A 21,941-nucleotide genomic window follows, 5' to 3' on the forward strand; every position below is an offset into this window, starting at 1 on the left:
GCAGTGACTGGCATAAATAGTGGGTGAGAGTTCAGTCTCCATCGACGCGCAGGGACCGGAATATCTATTGAGATTGGCCTATTTAAGTGAGCTGAGAAATCAGTCTCCATAGAAACGAGGTCAACGGTATATCTATCTAGCGAGCTGTGAGATCAGTCACTATAGACATGCAGTGACTAGCATCTCTAAGTGACCTGAGAGACCTGTCACTACAGACACGAGGTGACCAGCATATCTAAGTGACCGGAGAGATCAGTCACTACATACACGAGATGACCTGCATATCTAGCGAGCTGGGAGTTCAATCTGCATAGACACGCAGTGAACAGAGAGATCAGCCTCTATAGACACGCAGTGAGGGACAAAACTAGTGAGCTGAAAGTGTATTCTCCAAAGACACGCAGTGACAGGCGCGTTCATTTCACACAGACACGCAGTGACCGACATCTCTAGTCAGATGAGAGATCAGTCTCCATAGACACCCAGGGACTGGCATATCTAAGTGAGCTGAGAAACCAGTCCCATAGACACGAGGTGACCTATCTATCTAGCGAGCTGTGAGGTCAGTCACTATAGACGTGCAGTGACCAGCATATCTAAGTGACCTGAGAGATCAGTCTCCATAGACACCCAGTGGCCGGCATAACTAGTCAGATGAGCGATCAGTCTCCATAGACACACAGTGACCGGCATATCTAAGTGAGCTGAGGAATCAGCCTCCGTAGACACGAGGTGACCGGTAACATCTAAGTGACCTGAGATATCAGTCTACATAGACGCGCAGTGACCGGCATAACTAGTGATCTGAGTGATCAGTCTCCATATCGATCAGTCTCCATATAGACACGCAATAACCGGCATATCCAGTGACCTGGGAGGTCAACCTCTATAGACCCCCGGTGAGCGACATATCCTAGATGCGACGAGGCCAAGATATTCGAGCTGTCGTCACAAGACTGTGTGGCAGAGGTCTCTGTGGCTCACTCTGTCTTTTTTTCCAGAAATGTGGTTCCTGAAGGCCCTGTTGCAGACAACATATTTGAATATTTACAGATATTTTTTAATCTGTAGTTGTGCACCTCAATAACATCCTCCATCAACTAACTCCCCCCCACCCCTCCAAAAAAAGCATTAAATTAGTTGTAGGTTCACCGAGGCGACCTTTAAGCATCTCGAGGCACCTCATCTCACACAATATGTAAATTCAATTGAAAGGCAGGTTGATTAACAGTATAATTTATATGTAGGGTATAAGTCAAAGGATGATCTTATTACGGGAAAATTAGGTACGCGTTTTCCAAACTGAAATTGAGTGCTAAAGTTTGAGTTTAAATCGTTGTCTCCGTTGGCGAGTATAAATGAAACTGTAACGATTCTTTCCCTGCTTTAGTGGCCTTGCAAAAGCACCAGCAATTGCATAAATACAATAGACACGTAACATGAGTTGGAACCCTACAAACGTTTTAAAATACATTAGCCGGCCCATTCTCCCAAATAGTTCATTCACGTCTCCATGAGTCCATCACCTCAGTCCATATTTTCCATCAAGTAACCATTTTATTAATTCTGTGAGTGGTGTTAGAAATACTACATTGTTAAAAGCCTTCTTATTTAATACATTTAGGCAATGTGGTCCCCGCAAGTCTCTGCTGCCATTGGTTCGACCGCTTTATGAGGAAACCCTTTATAAAAAATCAATACCCCTCAATGTCACTTACTCTCACCGTGCAGATACATCCTGCCAAGAGAGGACTTACATATGCTGTTTTTGAAGGATCCAAACATTCTGAGTTTCTTCCCTATAATTTCTCTTGGGTCACTTTTTCAAAAACAGATGTTATGTGAAGTATAGCTTTCGATTGCAAGCTATAGATTGCATGTGAAACTCGATAATTTCCCTTTTGCCAGATTCATCATTTTTTCTTTTTTTTTTTTTGCGGGGAAGCTATGGGAAATCATACTTGTTTTCCAAACCTGCTTGATCATCAATAGTTTGCAGAAAATATGCCTACAAAATCCTTTCTGCAGGTATTTCTACATTTTGCAGAGTCGCAATGGTAGCGCTATGGGTCGAAGTGACCAGTCATCCAGTTTAGGTGACCTCATTATGCGCAAGTAACAGAGAATAACAGACAATCTCTAGCCATCTGTTACGCCATTAGTGAAATCATGGAGAGCAGCCATTCCCCTCATCACTGCGACACAGGGGTCTTCATTTAGATTGCTATCAGAACAAGCATGTGCAATGCCATAGGTCTTGTAAATGACAATGCCTTTTTTTGTTTTCATTTTTTAAAACATAAATGAAAAGGCATTGTCATTTATAATGCCAATAGCTCAAACTCGCGTAAATGCGAGACCTATTGCATTGCAAATGCTTGTTGTACATTACTGCTGGCAACTGTGCCTGAAGATCCGAGGTGATCACTGATGGTAATCTTGTATATGGTGGCTTCTAAGGTAATCTTGTCTGTTACAGTCACAATTCCAACACTAATAATTTATTGAACATAACTAGCTATTACTAAAGAAAAAAATGGAGAACCCTGAAAAACAAAGCAGAACACACGACGTGTGAGCCTTTCCTCTTAATAGCGAATAACACATATTCAGTGAAAGAGAAACTGTTTCATTTGATATATTAAGTCGTTCATTCAGAAATGTTACGAAAGACAAATTTATTTTGTGAAAATGAGCTCATCTACAATGAAGATATAACAAAAATGTTTACTTTTGACCCCGAGTGAAAGATGCCATTTCATAAAAAGTTTAACATTTTATAACATGCTTAACATATTTTGTAGAAATGTTGCTGTTTTATTAAAAAGTCATTGGTAGAGATGATTAGAATATAGTTTAAGATGGAAACTGTGCAATCTTATATAATGAATCAGCGAAATGCTGAACGTTGACACCTTTAACGAATTCGGTTTTTCTTTTTAGCTCATGTCAGTCTTAAAATGTTTATATTTTTTCCTAGATGATGTTTCAACTTTTACATAACTTACTTTTTTTTAAAGTATTGTCTAGCATACGTATTTGTGGGAAAGCTCAGTCATAAGCAGAGCTGAACCCTGTTCGATATTAGTAGCAACAATTTAAGCTAACTTAGTTGATCATCACGACGAGACGGTGAGGAGTAATCTGGTTCCCATGAAAATCTCACAGTGATTGGACGGAAGATGCAACAGTTGCTGGTACTAACATAATGTGTTGTTACATAAGTGCGTGTCCCTAGTCACCCCCACTACTCTCCTCACTCCACCTACCTGACTTTTCTCCTATGCAAACCTCTCATGCTGGCTCACACTCGCAGAGCTTTGATCGAGAACCTCTCCCTTTTGCCCCAGACCCGGTGTACTATTGCGCAGAGACGCTACTGAACTCTTGAACCTCTCTTTAAGGGATGTTCTGCTTTGACTATTTTTTGCATTATTGATTTGAATCTGTGAAAGTTTATGCTGGCTGTCACTGTCTCATTATAGAACTCTTCAAGGGTGTCAGCTGACTTCTTCCATTAAAATTTAGGATAGGGATTCTTTCCTTTATGGAACATGATTATTAATGATTTATGTATTGAAACTTACCCGATTTGAAATGCTGATTAATGAACAATCCTGATTTAATAAAAAGTGAACTACTAAAGATTTGAATAAAGCCTTTAAAACTTCTGAAAATTATTTTATTGATACACATTAAATATTGATTAATGATAAGATTGTTAAAGTGATTAAATGATTAGATTTCTCTACTCGCCACAACAGGCACAGTCCATCGGCCTGACCAAGCAAGGGTTAGCCTGGATAGTTGTCATAAACCATTATACTTAATTTTAACCAGACTCTGGCTCCAGTAGAAGCAATAGTAATTGGCAGAAGTGAGCTATTTAAAATCGAAATAACAAACTAAAAGAGATGCTACTTGTATCAGCCATTTGACAGTGGGTTGGTAATTAAACCACTCTAGTTGTAAACCATATTCCATTTTTCAATCAATTTGATAGATTGCTTTCACAACCCTCACAAATTCTGCTGTAGTTCTTGGCTTCCTTTGACCCCCAGACAGGAACTTCTTGATTGTCGGAATGTTGCTGATCCGTGATTTAAAAGCCTTAAAGAAAAGAAAATGGCAAAACAGTAAGTGCGGTACCAACGACACTTAAAAACAAATTAGAATCTGAAAATATTACAATTTGTGTTCTCAGCACGGCTTTCAAGGAGTGTGTGATGACAGAAGCCCCTGAGTTCTATAAAGCAGACCTCAGGGTCCCTAATAACACTAAAGGTAGACAGGCTGCAACAAAAAGGACCACTTAGGCACCCTAGACTCTATAGGTAGACGTAGGCAAGAAATCCAAAGCTTTACTCAAGAGGGCGTGCACTGTGAGTGTAGGTACAGTGCAAACTACAATGTATGTATACAGTGTGGAGATGTATATATTCACTGAAAAAAACCATAGGTTTCAGGGACGTTATAGTTAGTTGGACATTTCACTCGTACAAAACCAGAGAAATTTGTCCGTTATAGTTAGTTAAGATAACTCGCGCCCCCGCAATGATTTGCTGATGACATCACATATTACATCATTCATGACATGGTCAGCGACATCGCTGATGACATCATCCAGTGACTGGGTGTTTCTGTAAAGTTTAAATATGTTATATATATATTACCTACTGGCGATCGCCATTAGGTAGTTATAGTTAGGACCTATTATCCATAGGAAATCCGCAACATTCTATTTGGAATAACTTTGGCGTCTGTTGATGAATCTTAGCGAAATTTTCAAAACTGGTGGGGCGCTCTGGTCCGCTCCTATTCCTGAAAGTCTCGGGGTGATTCGTCAAGCGGGGGCTGAGAAAAAAGGGGGTCCCAAAACGTGTTTTCCCCATGCAATTTTCCATAGGAACCGTTAATCGCAGCTACAGCCCGAACTGCTGAACGTAATTACACCAAATTTGGCAAAAAGGTAGCCCTTGGTTCACACTCGTGCCTTTTGCTTAAATGGTGTAAATCTGTTCAGTAGTTCCTGAGAAAATCATAGATATATCTATGGGCGCGGTGGATCCGCGCACCCGGCAGAGGACGAGCTGGATGCTAATTGGCTGTCAACACCCCAAACGAGGAAGTGTTGGCAGCCATCTTATGCCTCGGTAGAACTGAGGCACAAAAGCAAACACGCAGAATGCAAAAAGGGGGCAGGGTAGAAACACCCTGACCCCCTAGGCCTGCTCAGGGCCAAAAAACGTTTTTTGTTTCTTTGGATCGGCAAAATCCGCTCAGGGTGCGTGGATCTTGCCGATAAAAAAAAAAAAAAAAAGCGAACCGCGGTCTCCCACGCTTCGATGCTAATTATCCCCCGGGGGGGCCAAGTCGCGGGGGCATTTAGAAAATAAAGTGTGGGAGGCTAATCTCCCGCACACTGCCCCAGGGACCGCCACCCCCGGGGTAAAGTATGAATCACTGCGGGGGTTGCACGGCCCCCTGCAGCCCTGGGGACCGCCACCCCCCGGGGCTTAAAAGTTTAATGATGGGGGGCCTCTGAGGCCCCCCGAGCCCCGGGGACTGCCACCCCCCGGGGCTTTTTAAAAATAAATACCCTTCGGGCTCAAGCCCATGTAGAAAAGCAATGCCGGCTCCTGCAGGACACGGGGAGCCGGCTGGGACTGTGGGGGTGTTGGGGACCCCCCACGGTACCCAAAGGAGAGGGCCAGCCCCGGGGATGGGGTCCCCGGGGCTACAAGCGGCCCCCCTCCCCAACAGTTATTAAAAATTAAAATTAAAAAAAAGGAAAAGGACATGCCCCGGGGGTTGGGGTCCCCGGGGCCGATTATGGCCTCGGGAGGGGGGCCACACGGCCCCCTTCCACATTTTTTTAGGGGCCAGGCCCTGGGGGATGGGGTCCCCAGGGCCAAAAAAATAGAAAAAGAAAGGGGGCTACACAGCCCCCCTTCTTATAAAATAAAAAAAAGACCGGCATTATGCCAGAGGCCACGCCCCCTCCTTTCATCACTCTGCAGACACGCCCCCTGGTGCCTTTGCAGAGGGGGAACGAATTCCCCTTGAATACTGGGGTCCCTAGGGGCCAACTAGCCCACCAGGAACCTCCAGGATGCGCCAGGGGGCTGCGTTGCAGAGAGGTGTTCTGAGGCCACGCCCCTTTTTACACCTCTCTGCACCGCAGCTCTGTGGCGCTTACTGGAGGTAGCTGGTGGGCTAGTTGCACCCTAGTTTGAAATTGTGTAGCCCATTGCAACAACTGTAACTACGGTACTTAAGTCTATTGCCTATTTGCAAAGTATTTAAACTAAAGTAATTCATTCTGAGAAAGTATATTTTGTAATGTATAATGTAATTATAATGTAATTTAAAAAATAAAATATCTAAAAAAAAATGTAGTAAATCAGTATAAAAAAAAAAATATAACAATTAATACATTTAAAAATTATCATTTACAAAACCTTTGTAATTCACTGAAAAAACCATAGGTGTCAGGGGCGTTATAGTTAGGAATTAGCATTTAAAAAAACCTTAGAAATTCACTGAAAAAATCATAGGTTTCAGGGGTGGTATAGTTAGCTGGACATTTCACTCGTACAAAACCATAGAAATTCCTCCGTTATTGTTAGTTCTACTAACTAGAACTCGCGCCCGCAATCCACTGCTGATGATGTCACATATTACATCATTCATGACTTGGTCAGTGACATCACTCATGTCATCTCAAATGTATTTATGCGAGTGACTGTATAGATGAGTGAGTGGACGTTTGAGTGATTGTACTGATGTGTAAATGGGTAAGTAGTTTTGTGGATCAGTGCATGGATGTGTGAGTGGCTGGGTGAGTGAATAGCTCGGTTAGTAGCTGTAGGGGTGAGTGAGTGGCTGCATGTTTGTGAATGGGTATGTGAGTAGTTTTGTGTGTGTGAGTAGCTGTATGTGTGTGAGTGGCTGTGTGTGTGTCAGTAGTTTTATGGATATGTGAGTGGGTATATGAGAGGTTATATGGGGGTGTAAGTGGGCCTATGAGTGGTGCTGTGGATGTCATTAGTGATATCAGTTGAGATTATATCAATGATGTAACTGACCATGTGATGAGTGATGTAATATGTGAGTTCATAAGCAGCGCTTTGCAGGGGCGTAAGTTATAGTTAGCTCAGGTAACTATAGCTGCTGAATTAAACTGGTTTTGTAGGAGTGAAATCTAAGCCCAACTATAATGTCCCCGTCACCTTTGGTTTTTCCAATGAATTGCCAAGATTTTTTTTAAATTCTATTTCCTAACTATAATGTTCCTGTAACATTTGTTTTTTTCAATAAATTTCAACGTTTTCCAAAATTTGAATGCCTAACTGCAACCTATGACCTTTGAGAGTGGGTGTGTGAGTGGCGGTATAGGTAGGTGAGTATGTATGTGAGTGGATGCATGGGCCTCTGAGTGGGTGTGCGTGTGATGTTACGGGTGTGTAGATGGCTGTGAAAGTTGGTGTATGAGGGCCTATATGGATCTGTGACTGGATGCATGTGTCTCTGAGTTGGTGCATCGGTGCATGAGTGTCTGAGTGGGTCTGCGAGTCAGTGCATGCGTGTCTGAGTGGGTGTGTGAGTGTGTCTGTGAGCGAGTGCATTAGTCTCTGTGTGGGCCTGTGAGTGACTGAATGCCTCTTTCTGCTCATTTCTTGTGCTTTTCTGTTCGTTGCTGATCTTCATTTTGCCTTTCTGCTTGTTGCTGACATTTATTTTGCCTCTTTCTGTTAGTTGCTGACCTTTATTTTGTCATTCTACTTGTTTCTCACCTTTATCGTGCCTTTCTACTCGTTGCTGACTTTTATTCTATCTCTCTCTGACCTCTATTTTGCCTCTTTCTGCTTGTTTCTGACCTTTATTCGTCCTCTTTCAGCTAGCTTCTCCCCTTTTTTTGCCTCCTGCTCGCTGCTGACCTTAATTTTACCTCGGTCTGCGCCTTCCTCGCTGTTATTTTACCTCTTTCTGCTCTTTTTTCCCCCCGGGACATCTTGGGGAGCTTCAAAGCCCCGCACGGTCCCTGCCAGCTCCCTGCCTCCTGCGAGAGCCGACATTGCTCTCACATACAGGAAAGCGGAGTGTTCGCTCTGACTGGAGAGTTGCTGTCAAAGCTCCTGCCAAGTCACAGCAAATAGCTATGTCCTGGGGATGGGCAACCCCGGGACACAGCAGGAACTGGCCCTAGGGGAAGGCTGTTCCCAGGGCAGTTATTGGCTCCAGGGAGGGGGCTGCGCAGTCTGCCTCATTTCACAGACCTGCCCCAGGGAGGTGGTGGTCCTTGGGCTGAGAACGCCCCCCCCCCCACCTTCCCTAAAAATAAAACAAAAAGGCCCGGGGAGATGGTGGTCCCCTGGGCTTGGGGGGTCCGTGCTGCTCTCTCTAAGCATTTTCTTTTAAGCCTTGGGGAGGTGGCGGTCCCCAAGGTTCGGGGTGGTGGTCTGCGAGGCCCCCCGGAAGCATTTTATTTGTTGCCTTAGGGAGGATCCGCTTGGCCCCCCATTTCTTATTACAATTATTCACTGCAATATTCGCAATATTTTGCAAAAATCACCGGCAATAAAAAAAAAAAAAGCTTTTATGCTGCAGCAGGGTTCCATGGGAATGCCAAGGCGTGGGGGACTCAGTGTATTCCTACCCTGTCCCTTTTTCGTACTGTTTTTTATGTGGGACTTGGCTGAAGGAGAGTCCCAAGATGGCTGCCAACACTTCCTGGTTGAAGTGTTGTCAGCCAACCACAGCTCTGCATTTCTCTGCACGAGCTCGTCATTATCCGCAAATTAGCCGCGTCCACAAATATCCTCATTTGGTTTTTCTTCAATTTCTGAACTACTGGATGGATTTACACCAAATAATTGAAAGCATGATCTGCGTAACCAAATCTACCTTTCTGCCAAATACGGTGAAATTATGTCGAGTGGTGCGGGCTATAGTCCTGTTCAATGCTCCTATCGGAATTAACATGAAGAATTTATGGGGCATGGTAGGAATACCCTCCCCCCCCTCCAGGCCTCAAAGTAATTGTGATAAAAAGACGGCTGTCATTTTCTAATATATATGGAGACGGGGCGTCGGTAGGCCCCTACTCCCAAGCCCATTTAGGGATTCTATGGCTTATGTATTTGTTAAGGGAAGGGCATGCGGCCCCCTCCTTGAGCAGTTTTATGCCCGGAGCTCAATGTATTTATTAAGGAAAGGGGGGTCACGTATCTCTGAGCCTTGAACTCACTGATATAACATTGATGGTAGCATTCCCATTCTAAAACGTGTTGCAGCAGAACTGGTTGGCAAACTAGGAAACGGTGGACGTACATTGACCTTAGGGGTGCAAGACAGCAAGAGCATTGGATTCAGCATGGACTACAATGGTCTGCATATAGTTGACTGCATATGGACTGCCACACACATCTGCTAGACTACTGTTCAACCTCCCAAATGAAGACCCATTTGAAGTCTGCTCATTTCCCTACACATGTTCCTAGTGGCCGGACAAACTACCTTTCAAGCAATGTGCATAGCTCACTGGGAGATCTATGGAACTAGACCACACCATCTTCCACAAACATTCAAAAAGTCATGAACTGGGAGAACCTCTTGTCAATTTCGGATGTGGAGCAGGCAATTTGTAAATCAAAGGTGTCCGTCGCTGAGATTACTCACACCACTACCTGTATTACTATCACAACAAGTTTGTTTAATTTATCAAAGCGCATATTTATCATATCTATTTTCTCCCATTGAACACTTTCAATTAACCTTGATGATGATCCAAAAGTGATAACATGACATCTTACTGTCCTTTGTACAGTTAACACAGGAAAATGCAGCTTCCATTTTGTAGCGTTTCATTTGTCCTTATAAGAGAAGAGTCATTTCTTTGAAGGTATTATAGGGTAGTTAATGGGAAAGGTGTTGCAAGCAACCTATAATTCAACCCTGGCATCAAAGGGGTACAAGCTCTGTGCAGAGGAATGGAATCACAGAGGAGTGAATGACCTAAAGGATTTGTTCATCCAGCTGTACTTATGAATGCAGGATAGTCTCTAGTGGCTTTCTATATCCTCAGTACTTAAATGTTCTTAGCCAACATTTTCTGGGTTGAGGTGAACTTATAAGATCCAAACAAGGTACTCTCATGTATACGTTGTGATGTCACGTTGCCGAGGTTCCCTGTTTCCTCTCTTCTGGGTAGTGTCTTGCCGGGAGATCACCTCACATATCCATTATTGTGTCGGAGGTTGGACAAAGAAAACCATCTGGGTCACAGAGAAAGCTTTCATCATTTTGGTTGCATCAATCGGGAGCATTCCAACATCAGTATCGACAGCTTGCACAATGTCATGTTGCTGCAGTGGAGGGTGATGTTGCTGCCTAGGACACGGCTTATGGTCTGCAACAATATTATTGCAGGTACTCCCACCATCCCTGACAGTGTAAGTAGTTCCCATTGCAGTTCTTCAGTAAGGACAGCTCACTGTGTGATATCACTTTAGTACAGGGAGATACACCTATGACATTAGTGCTGCAAGTGGATTCTAGTGAACTCTCTTGGCAGTAAAGACCGCTCCCGCTGTACCATCACTGCAGTGATGGTTTGTTCTCAGTGTAATGCCACAACAATGAGGGCATCTCCCAGTGTAGTAGACTAGAGCCATCCAATCAGCAGTTATAATCCCTCTTTGTATCTGTTCTTTCTTTTGAATCTGAAGTTGTTGTACGTGTACGGAGTATCTATGTATATTGCTGGGGTAGTGTTTTTTGCACTTTGATTTCAATTCAATTCGATTCGATTTATTTTCTTCATGAGAGGAGTGCTATTAATGGGCTTAACTCAGACAGACACTGTTTTGTTATTATGACTAGAAATGTCCCATTACAACTGCATTGGCTCTATTCACACGTTTTCTTGTAGGCTTTTCTATTTTTCTTTGGTTTTCCTTTCTTACCAAAAATGTGCATGCCTTTTTATTTCGGGATATTAATTTGTGACACGTGAAGCAACCCCCCTAACAGACATTTGTAATAATATATGATGATGCAATAATAATTTAATAGACTATCGTGCATTCTCTTGTTTTCAGTAAAGATTGAGCCAAAAAATTAAAGAATGGCAGATGCCAGGGCCCAGATTTACTAACATTTGACACAGCGCAACGTAACAAGATAACTTGCTTCAGAGCGTCGAATGGAAAAAGCAGGACTGCACCATAATTACTAACATATGGTGCATTCCTACTCTCTTCCCCCCCACCGGCGCCTTAGTGGCTGGCAAACACCTACACAGGCACCCTTGCGACATGATGCAATGGTGCCCATGTTACAGACAGGATTGTGTAGGAAGAGATAACTTCCAGCACAAAAACAATCCAGAGGCATTGCCCTCTTTCTATGTGTGTAGAAAGAAGACATAATGAGGAGAAAAACATATTTCTCCTTGTTGAGCCTCACTTGGGAAGGCGTAGCATTTTGATGCATTCTCATGTGTACTAGTCCTAGTAAATCTGGGAATGCACCAAAAACCATGGGTGGACTTGTGGGAACACACACTCCACCCATGGAACGCCTTCCCAACGCAGAGGAAGTCAAAGCAGCAACTTGTGCTGCCTTGTGTTACTCCAGATTGACTATGCCATGCAAGGTGGCTCTGCACAGTATACTAAATCTGACTTAAGGGCTTGTGTCATCTTGTGACACGCAAAGGCGACGCAAGCCCTTGATAAATCTAGTTCCATGATTATTGATGGAAGATTTCAGAAAGTATACTGAAAATGGGAGAGCTGTGGGCAGGAAGGTGTTTGGGAGAAAGGTGGGTAGGTGTATATTTGGATGTGGGTGAATAGACACAAAGGCTAGCTGTAGTTTTACCACAACATTACCCTGCACTCTTTGTACTGTGCCTCCAGCAAGGATTTAAAAAAAATGAAGAGGTACCTGGGAAGACAAGTGAGGGTGCAGCTGTCAGTAGTGGCAGAGTTCAGCACACTGTTGGCTTCCGGAGTAGGTACTGATACATACAAGTGTAGTGCTGTAAAAATATTCTGGACTATTGAAAGCAAGTTCATTTAAAGGATGTCCCAGTTTTATAGAAGACATTAGATCACTAAACAAGCATTTACAATGCAACAGGTCTCGCAGTTATGAGAGTTTGAGCTAATGACATTGTAAATTACAATGCCTTTTATTTATGTGTTGTTTTTAAAACAGATGAATAAAATGCATTTTCATTTACATTGCCAATAGCTTAGTCATAGAAGAAGCACGCAAATGAGTGGCAAAAAAGCCAATGAACAGTAAGCAATGGGCAGGCTCTAAGTTCACTATAACTTATTGGTATGTCCAAAAGATCCTTTACCCCCTACAGACAGCTAAGAGCTCTCGGTTTTGTGAGATTTTAAAAACAAAAATGATAGAGGCCCGAAGGTTAAGAGGGGAAAAGTATAGGAGTTAAAAAAAACAGAAAATGGGAAAATAGGCATAACAATGAATTAGAGCTGAAAAAGAGGAAGAAAAATGCACTGACAGTCAAAAGTGTATATGTAAGCAAGCAAAAGAAACATGGGCAGAAGTGTTAGTGAACTAGAACCCTGCACAAATTAACATCAATGGAACTTTTTAAAAAGGTCTAAAACTATATTTGTACCTTCTTGTTTTCATAATGCTTGCTGTCACCACATTGTTGCCGCTTCAGGGCACTGTACAGCAAGCGATGCTATTATTTTGCTGAATGCTATACATTGTATCTGCTTCCGATTTGTCAAATGCAGAGGCTAAATATATCGAGCTTCGCACTGTTGGCTTTATCACGGTGCTGGTTGCTCTGTTACCTTGTGTGCCCTAGTGTATGTTTTACATGTGTAAATGTAGCACATCATGTTCGCAAAGGCATTTTTGTACATATGTATATTATTTAAGCAAGTACATTAGAAAACTTATTTTAAAAAATAGATTACGGAAATGAATGCTCGTCTGCTTGCATAGCAGTGGTGTGCGTCAGTATTTTGGGTTGATTGTAAACATCCCAATGATTTTGAGATACGCTTCCACATAATGTACTATATTTAAATAAGTATTTCCATGCAAGCGCACTAATTTCTTCAACAAGCATGGGACACGCTTCACATTTACTGATACTGAGGGCTGATAAAAAGCAGTCGCGCTGGGCATGCCAGACCACTTATGTTTTTTCGTGGGTAGGAGGCAGCCCGGAGGGTATTTAACATGTACTATGGCAGTTTACCAAGTGCAGCAGATGAGCACGAGCGTGCGCAGAAGCAGCATATATCAATTAGGAACCGATCATGGTGTCCAGAGATCCACTATCCAAGCCATCAATGGGGAAGCGTTACTAGGCTCATGGATCTTTCTAAAATGTTGCGCCCATCACACAATTCTCTGCAAGAAGCACGGGGTCTTGACGTCCGCAGCTGTGGGCGTGGGAGAGGTGGGGCTCGTGCACAATCCATTTAAACATAAATAAACTGTAAGTATCCATATTTTAAAAGCATACGCTCAACGAAAAGAAACAGAAACCTATTACAATCTAGTGGACAGAAAAGTAATTACAAACACAATTAACCAACATGGGTCAGTTTAAAAATAAAGAAACTGTTTCAATGCGAAAAAAAATGCATACATTACAAGAGCAAGATATGAAGGCGGACTTTCATTGCATACTAATTGAAACACGGTGTTGCTGGAAACTGCCTGCAAACGAACTCCCATCTGGTGAATGAATGCGTACGGCAAAATCACGTGCATCAGAACACAAGCCGAGGCAGAAAACAAACCAGTGGTGCGTGCGCGCCACAGCGAGACATGTCTGAGCACGATAATTGAAACCACATGGCAGCGGTGCTCGTAATAAACACCAATAGGCCATGAGCGGAGCAATGCGCCCGCCTTTGGCCAATTGCGTGCTGTCTTTAATAAAAAGACGCACGCAAAGGGCAATAGTGTGGGCCAAAAGGAAAAGCACACGCACAAGCGTGTGCGATTCTTAGGTCAGTTTTCAAACCCTCTACATGAGGTCTCTCGCTGCGCGAGCAGTGCTGCGCACTGCAACGCTAGACGTAAGACTTAAAAATAGTAAACTGCCATTTCCATATCAACCCCCCTAACGTCAGCACTTAATCGGGGCACTGCTTAATTTCTACAAAGGGCCCAATATATTTCTCAGGAGTCCACTGCAAAGTGCACCAGCTATGGTCCCTGCCAGCACCGCCAAATACCAGAACCAACAACACCTACACTTATCATTACAGTCCTACAAATGTGACAATTTGAACTATACTAGGCTGTAAGATTCGCCTATATTTATAATCAAATACTTTGCTCATGTCGTTTAAAAAAAATAGACTGACAGTTTCACCTTGTGGTAGACTGTGATAAATATGTGCTAGTATTATGAAATAAGTGCACACCAGCACAAATTAAGCGCTCAATGGGGGAGGTGTTGGCAATATTAAATTGCATAGAAGATCAGTGCACCATGCTTACACCAATATATGCTCATCTGCAAATGGAAGCACTGTTTGTAGAGACAGTTAAAGTGACACTTCTTGACCTTAGACCAAACTCTTTTAATACCAATGACATTTTACTCATAGAGATGCTAAAAACCTCTAAGCCAGACATTTCTCAGGGCTTTGTGAACAGGTACCCATAGTGGTATTTTACGAGTATATGTATTTATATAGTGTGAACCTCTCTACAAAGCAATAGAGTGATATAAACAATGCATGTTTACAATGAGTAGTGCAGAAGTTTGAGAGGTGCATGGCTTGAGAGTGAAGTGAGGAATAGTGTTAGGGTGCGGTATATGATGTGGGTCAGAACAGCGAGGCAGAGCTATGAATATGTTTTACAGTGGGTAGTGCAGAAGGTTGAGAGGTGCATGGCTCGACGGTGTAGCGAGGAATAGTGTTGGGGTGCGGTATTTGATGTGGGTCAGGACAGCGAGGCAGAGCTGTGAATAGGTAAGGAGTTAGGGTGGTAGTCAGAAATATTTAGTGGTGTTCAAGCATCCGAATGGTTGCCCTGTGATAAGGTGTTTTACTTTACACTTGGAAGGACATAATTCCCTGACAAACATTGTAGTTGACTTATTCCCCCTTACTTATCTGCTTGTTCTGCTGAAATTCTTCCATCCTTTTTAGGTCTCACCAAGACAGCACATGCACAGCCTCTTCGAGACCTTTTGTTTTCTATCAGTAGGCTTAGAGACCGCTCATTGCTTACCACTGATTGGCTTCATGGTTATTCTCATTTATTGCTTATTTTTGATCAGGTGCCGTAGACTTCCTTCTTCTTTAAGTGTTGTGATATCCCCCTTCATACTTCTCACATTACTTGTGTCCTTCCACTGCTCATTTTTTAAGGCACTACTTTTGGCTTTCTGATTAAGCACGCTACAAGAGCTGGCTCCCTCGTGTACTTCTCCCCCCTCCGCTGTACATTTTCTTGTGCCCACCTTCCTTCCCCTCTTTCTTTGCTGTCCTTGTGTCTTGAATGCAACCAACCTCCCTTTTGATCCTCATATTGCTTGCTCCCACCCACCCCACTCCTTCCGTTGTTGCCCGTGTTGCTTGCCCCGCTCACTTGTCCGACCTCCCTCCATAGTCTATGTGGGCCCCCACCCACTGATTTTGATTTCTCCCACATTGACAGAAAAACACAGTTATCTTAGGTGGACTGCAAGAACACACTAAATATTAACAGATTAGTGATAACAAAACCAACTTAGTAATTAGAGCCAGTTCCTCAGGCTAAACATACATAGATTACAATGAGGGACAGACAACTCCCATAGTGTACAGGTGAAATTTGTACAGCTGAAGCACTTTTTGCTCTCACAGAACAAATTCTCACTGAAGTGCAGCGGCCATAGTAAAAGAGCACTCTGTGGTTAAGAGGAAGTTAATCATTAGAGCCTTTCGTGCCTACACTAGACTTGTTGATAAAAGCAAGTACACCTGCGCTGGGTGCAGTGGGCCCCTTCGTTAAGAGCAGTTGATGTAAAGTTTGAATATTACCCTACACTTCACACCCAAGAGTTTTTACAATACACTCAAAATGTTCTACAAAATCATAGCATCTTACCCATGAAAATATACAAAAGCATGTTCTACACAGAAGGCACTGCAAAGGTTACAGTTGCAACTAAACAAAGTGGCTTGTACTGCAGTGCAGGGAATTTTTGAAGACTGTTTCCAAAAGACTCACTCACTCTTGGGTGATTCCACTGCACAACTCACAGAAACACGTGCTGTTATTAGCGCTACAAAAATCTGATCCATCAGTTCCCACACTGTCTGATTCAGCCTTTTGTGTCCAAGGTTACCATGTAGATTTACCACTTTGGTGCTTTAATGGATTGAAATATTCAAAAGGCAAGTTAATTAAAAAAAATAGTCAACTCTGGGGAAATGTCGCTATCCTCCAAGATAAGCTTCCTTTGGTCCATGTACAGCATATTAAGGCCCATAAAAGTGAAAGATTTCACCCTAAAGGGAACTGTGCAGCAGTCTTGGCTGCAATACAAAAGTACAGACCTCTAAGTTAGTTGCGGTAATCAGATTTCAAAACAAGAGCTACACAGACATTTTGGCAGCAATGCACAAGTTACTACTTGTGTAACGATATATCTGTAAGAGACATTAGTTAGTGATAGATGCCTTACCTTAGAATATCCCCAGGCGTCAGACTGGATCTGGAAAGTTTCGCTTAGCAGTACCCCTGTGCATCAGTAGGTGGCGTCGTGCGGCTCCGCGTCCGTCACTGGCATCGTAAGCGCCGAGATGACGCCACAGAGAGTACTTAGGCGCCACCCATGAGCGCCGACGTCAGTTCTGTACATGACTTTCCGCGCCAGGAACGCAGAGCCATGCAAGATACTGACCATTGGTGCAGAAAACTAGAGCCCTAAGAGGGAGGACCTTAACCCTAGTAACCAGTTCCAGAACGGGGAGGATGGGTGGGGCGGTAATGAATCTATCACTAACTAATGTCTCTTACAGATATATCATTACACAAGTAGTAACTTGTGCATCTGAAAGAGACACGTTAGTGATAGATTCCTTACCTTAGAATAGATACCCCAGCAATACCAACCCCGGTGGTGGGTCTGCGAACAAGATTACACCAGAAAGTCACCGAGCACGAAACGGGCAAAGAAGCGTCCCTCCAGACTTGACTGTCAAGGCCGTAGTGCTTGGTAAACGTGTGCAACGAGGCCCACGTAGCTACCTGACAAATGTCATGCAAGGGGACGCCACGTCCCAAGGCAGTAGTGGCTGCAGTCGCCCTGGTAGAATGGGCACGCAGCCCCACAAGAGGCTCCTTCTTAGCCAAGGAGTAACAGGCTTTGATGCACAGAACGACCGAGAGATGGTCCGTTTGTGCACAGCCCGACCTTTTTTGGCGCCCACGTAGCCAACAAAGAGCTGGTCATCCACCCGGAACTGCTGTGTATGCTTTAGATAGAATGCAAGCGCACGTTTTGGGTCCAGACGGTGGAGTCTCTCTTCCTCCCTCGAAGGATGCGGAAAGAAGGTAGACAAAGTGATGGTCTGCCCGATGTGGAAGGGCGTGACCACCTTTGGCAAAAAAGAAGGAAGGGTCCTTAACACCACCTTGTCCGGATGAACAGAAAGGAAGGGAGGTTTGGAAGAAAGAGCCTGGAGCTCACTCACTCTTCTGGCAGAGGTGATAGCGACCAGGAAAGCCGTCTTAAGAGTAAGAAGACGCAAAGGACAGGTATGAAGGGGCTCGAAAGGAGCACACATCAGATAGGTCAAAGCAAGATTCAAGTCCCATTGAGGCATGATGAACGGCACGGGAGGAAACGTGTGCGTAAGGCCTTCAAGAAAACAGTTAACCTGGGACTTAAAAAGAAAAGGCTGATCTGGAAGCCTCAAAAAGGCAGAGATGGCCGAGATATAACCTTTGATAGTGCCTAGAGCAGAGCCCTGTTGGGCCAAAGAAAGAAGGAACAGAAGAACTTCAGAAAGAGGGGCAGAAAGGGGATCCACAGCCTTTGCTGTGCACCATGCCACAAACTTGTTCCACCTGCAGGCGTATACCGTTTTAGTGGAGGGACGCCTGGCTGCCAGACTGACATCACAGACTTCGGGCGGAAGACCAAAAGCTGACAAATGTCGCCGCTCAATCTCCACGCATGGAGGTGAAAGCTGGACAGGTTCGGATAGAGGACAGTCCCCTGCTGCTGCGACAGAAGATCCTCCCGAAGAGGCAGTCGGATCGGGGGATCGATCGCCATGCTGAGTAGCTCGGGATACCAGTATCTTCATGCCCAATCCGGAGCCACAAGGATGACTTGGGCCCGGTCGCACCGAATCTTCTTCAGCACTCTGGGCAGAAGTGGTATAGGCGGAAAGGCGTACGATAGACCGCAAATCCACTCGCGACGAAAAGCGTCGCGAGTGGATTCAGTGGACCCCCTTTGTCCTTCTTGGGGACCAGAAAGAAGTGGGAACAACCACTCCCTACTTCCGGTCCAGGAGTGCACTCGATGGCCCCCTTGGCCAAGAGGGCTGCGACTTCCGGTCGGAGAAGAGCCAAGTGATCCCCCGATATGCGGTGGCACCGAGGTGGCATGGCAGGAGGGGAGGACTGAAAGGGAAGGGAGTAACCGTGGCAGAGTATCTGCAGCACCCATTTGTCTGATGTAATCTCGCGCCAGTGAGACAGGTGGTGGCGGATCCTGCCACCCACCGGCGTGGGATTCTCCCCGTAGCTCAGATTTTGAAGGTTTGGAGGCGGAAGCAGCGGGGATGGAGGTGGACGGACCCGCACGCTGGTTCCCTGCCCCTGCGGAAACCCGCGACCCTGGCCGCGCTGGGGCTGGTTCTGCACAGGCTTTGGGGACGGGCGCGCCTGACTGCCTCTACCTTGGCCACGAAAGGAATGAAAACCTAGAGAGGGTAAGCTCTTAGTAGAAAGGCCCAAGGACTTGGTCGTAGCCCGCGAATCCTTAAAGCGCTCCAGGGCACTGTCAGCCTTGTCACCAAACAGGCGGGTGCCATCAAAGGGCATGTCCATGAGCGAGCTTTGGACATCAGGCGAGAACCCGGTCGAACGCAACCAGGCGTGATGTCACAGCGCCACAGTTGTAGAAATCGCCCTGCCCAATGAGTCAGCGGTGTCCAACCCACACCGAATGGCGAACTTAGCCGCATCCTTACCCTCAGCAATTGCCTGAGAAAGGACAGCCTGCACCTCCTTAGGACACTGAGGCAACACCTGAGCAACGGCATCCCACACAGTGTGGGAGTAGCCGTGGAATTAGCGGCCCAATAAGCAGGCGTTGTTCACCGACCGCACCCCTGAGCTGGCCGAAGAGAACCACCGCTTCCCAAACTGGTCATACCTAAGGAGTGAGCTAGGTTAGACTTAATTAGGGAAGCTCATGAGGGAATAGTGTCTGCCCTTGCTGGTATAAATGCTACTGTATAAATACTGCAACAATGATACTGGTGATCTTGTGGCCATATTTACCAAAGCAAACATATGTGCAGTAATTCAATATTTGCCAACAGATAAAACATTGTACTGTTGCAAGACCAGCACAGGCTCCCATCACTCTCTCCGATTGTTCTTTTGGGGTGATTTTCTCAGTCTATGTCCGGCCAATCACAAGTGTAAACCGATATAAAATATATATATTGGTTTCTATTGATTCTTGCAGGTTTGCCCACAAAAAAATGCCACTGCTCAAATGGTTTTAAAAGACTTTCAGTGCCTAGTTGCAAGGGGAAAGGTTCATACAGTTCATTCAGGCAATCGTCCTGCATTCTCTGCTAAGGTGTTCAGGGATCCTATGTCTGCTCTGGAAGTATGACTTCTTTCTTGCACCAATTCTGCCAGAAAGAAACGGTGTCACAGAGCACGCCAACAGAACACTAAAACAAGCTTTGACTGCTAGGTTATAGGGTACAGGACTGAGTTGGGGGCATATCTGTATAGGGTCCAGACAGCATTAAATTACCTGTCTAGAAGAGTATTAGGTGTCCGCAGTCCATACAAGTACTGTTAGAAGTATCTTTGTATCGACTGAAGCTTGATATTCTGGGAAAGGTGGCAGAATCAAAGTTGGCTGACCGAGAGGTTCCTACTGATCTCCGACTGATTGCCAAAGAAGTCAGAACCAAACTGTCTAATGCAAAGTATTGCAACTCTACCACCAACCAAGATAAGGTTCCTAAAGCTACTGAGAGGTGGTTGCCAAATGTGGGAGAGCTAGGCCAATAAAAGATGTCAGATACAAATAGTTTTCAGTTATCTTACAGACCACTTGTTGCAATTCTTGGGACAGAAGCAACACGGACAGTAATCCTGGCTCCATTGGCTGTTTCAGAGAAAAACAGGAAGGTGTCCATGGATCACATCAGAGTATTATGTGGCCTTTTTCGTTCAGCAAATCCCACTGGGCCACCAAGGTGTCTTGGGAGTGGAATCGCTCATCCTCTCCCTACCCTGGAAGAACTGCCATTAGAAGAGTACAGCCATATTGACATCCCGAGTCCCGTTCCAGGGACTGCAGAGCCTGCTATGTGTGTATCTTTGCACCAAGTACCAGCTTCAATGGAGGAACTTGATACTGCAATTTTAACAATCCCTTCAGTTCCAACTACTACTAAAGTTTAGTATGAGTCACAAACTGAACCAACATTGATTGAAAGTGTGGCATTACATTAACTAAACTGTATGAGAATGATTCTGATACAGATTTTGAGTTAAGGAATTTAACAACACATTCTACAATTACTCAAAGTCACAGATGGCTCCTAGCTTGCTGTCGGTTTTGTGACCGATACATTTTACCTTCTTTTGGATAGCTACTGGAGTGGATGTCCATTTGATATTTATTATTATGCTGATTGCAGTATTGCTGCTAATAAATGGCAACTATATTCCTGATGTAACTGTAACGTCCCCTATATTTCAGGAATTGCAACTGCACTCTTCTCACAGAGCATGTCGTGATCATCCCGCTGTGACATATTTGCATATCCTGTGCTGGATGGTGTAGTTTGGAGAAAAGTCCCCTATCGGGTTATGTGGCCAGAAAAATGAGCCAGATACCCTATATAATAAAAGTGTCCTTAAACGATGTAATAATTCCTGGTTCTTTTTTAGATTCATGGGGCGTGGATGTGATTAAACGTTTAAATATTTACTAATTGATTAGTCTGCCTACAGCACACTTGATAATAGAGATCCCTAATAAAATGCTGACAATCACTAAGAACCGTTCTAGCTTCATCATTATGATCATCATTACATGGACAGAACCAGTAGAGCCAATGATATAAATAATAATAACAAATGGGGGCATTCCAGGGTCCTATCTACAAATAGTCATAACAACTTTCATTAAAAATGTCCTTTTTCCAAGATGCTAACAGGTCAGACCTATCTGCTTTGTATTACTCCAAGAAACCGGAGAAGCTTCAGAAAATCCTAATTACAGACACATATATTCTGCACATTTCATTGAAGGACTTCCTCTACAAGGCTATGATTATTGGAAAGAAAATATTAATAAAAAAAGGTTTTAGGGTAAACTGGTTTTGGCAGATTCAGTGTTCAGGGGCTTTATTTAGAGCATGCATAATACCTAGAGAGGTGAGATGTATGAATAAAACAGTCCAGCAAACCACCTGTTTAGGGTTTGTGTCTAATACAGACTTCAAATACCTTCTATTCTTAAAGTTAATTTGAGACAGTTTCTGGGTTGGCAATGGAAAGGCGAGGTTACAGATACCAAGTTGAGTGAAATGATTCAAATGGAACTTATAATTTAGCTGTGTTTATGTCAGAATAGCCCTATGGCAAATAGATTCTAAAGTGTGTATGAATAGATTTGTATCCAAGACCTCTGGTCCTTTAGTTAATCGACC

At 44.1% G+C, this 21,941-nt stretch overlaps 1 protein-coding gene across 1 annotated transcript in view; it reads right to left on the reverse strand.

The window, feature by feature from the left end:
- Nucleotides 1-2,661: 2,661 nt before the first annotated feature.
- Nucleotides 2,662-21,941, reverse strand: part of LOC146817240 (glutathione S-transferase-like) — a 465,743-nt gene continuing 446,463 nt past the window's right edge. Inside the window, exon 7 of the mRNA XM_085610837.1 lies at nt 2,662-4,110. Within this exon, the coding sequence (XP_085466963.1) occupies nt 3,988-4,110 (123 nt within the window). The 3' untranslated portion in view covers nt 2,662-3,987. The remainder of the gene's footprint in view (nt 4,111-21,941) is intronic.

Source organism: Triturus cristatus, chromosome 6 (genome assembly GCF_964204655.1).
Source record: "Triturus cristatus chromosome 6, aTriCri1.1, whole genome shotgun sequence".
NCBI lineage: Eukaryota > Metazoa > Chordata > Amphibia > Caudata > Salamandridae > Triturus > Triturus cristatus.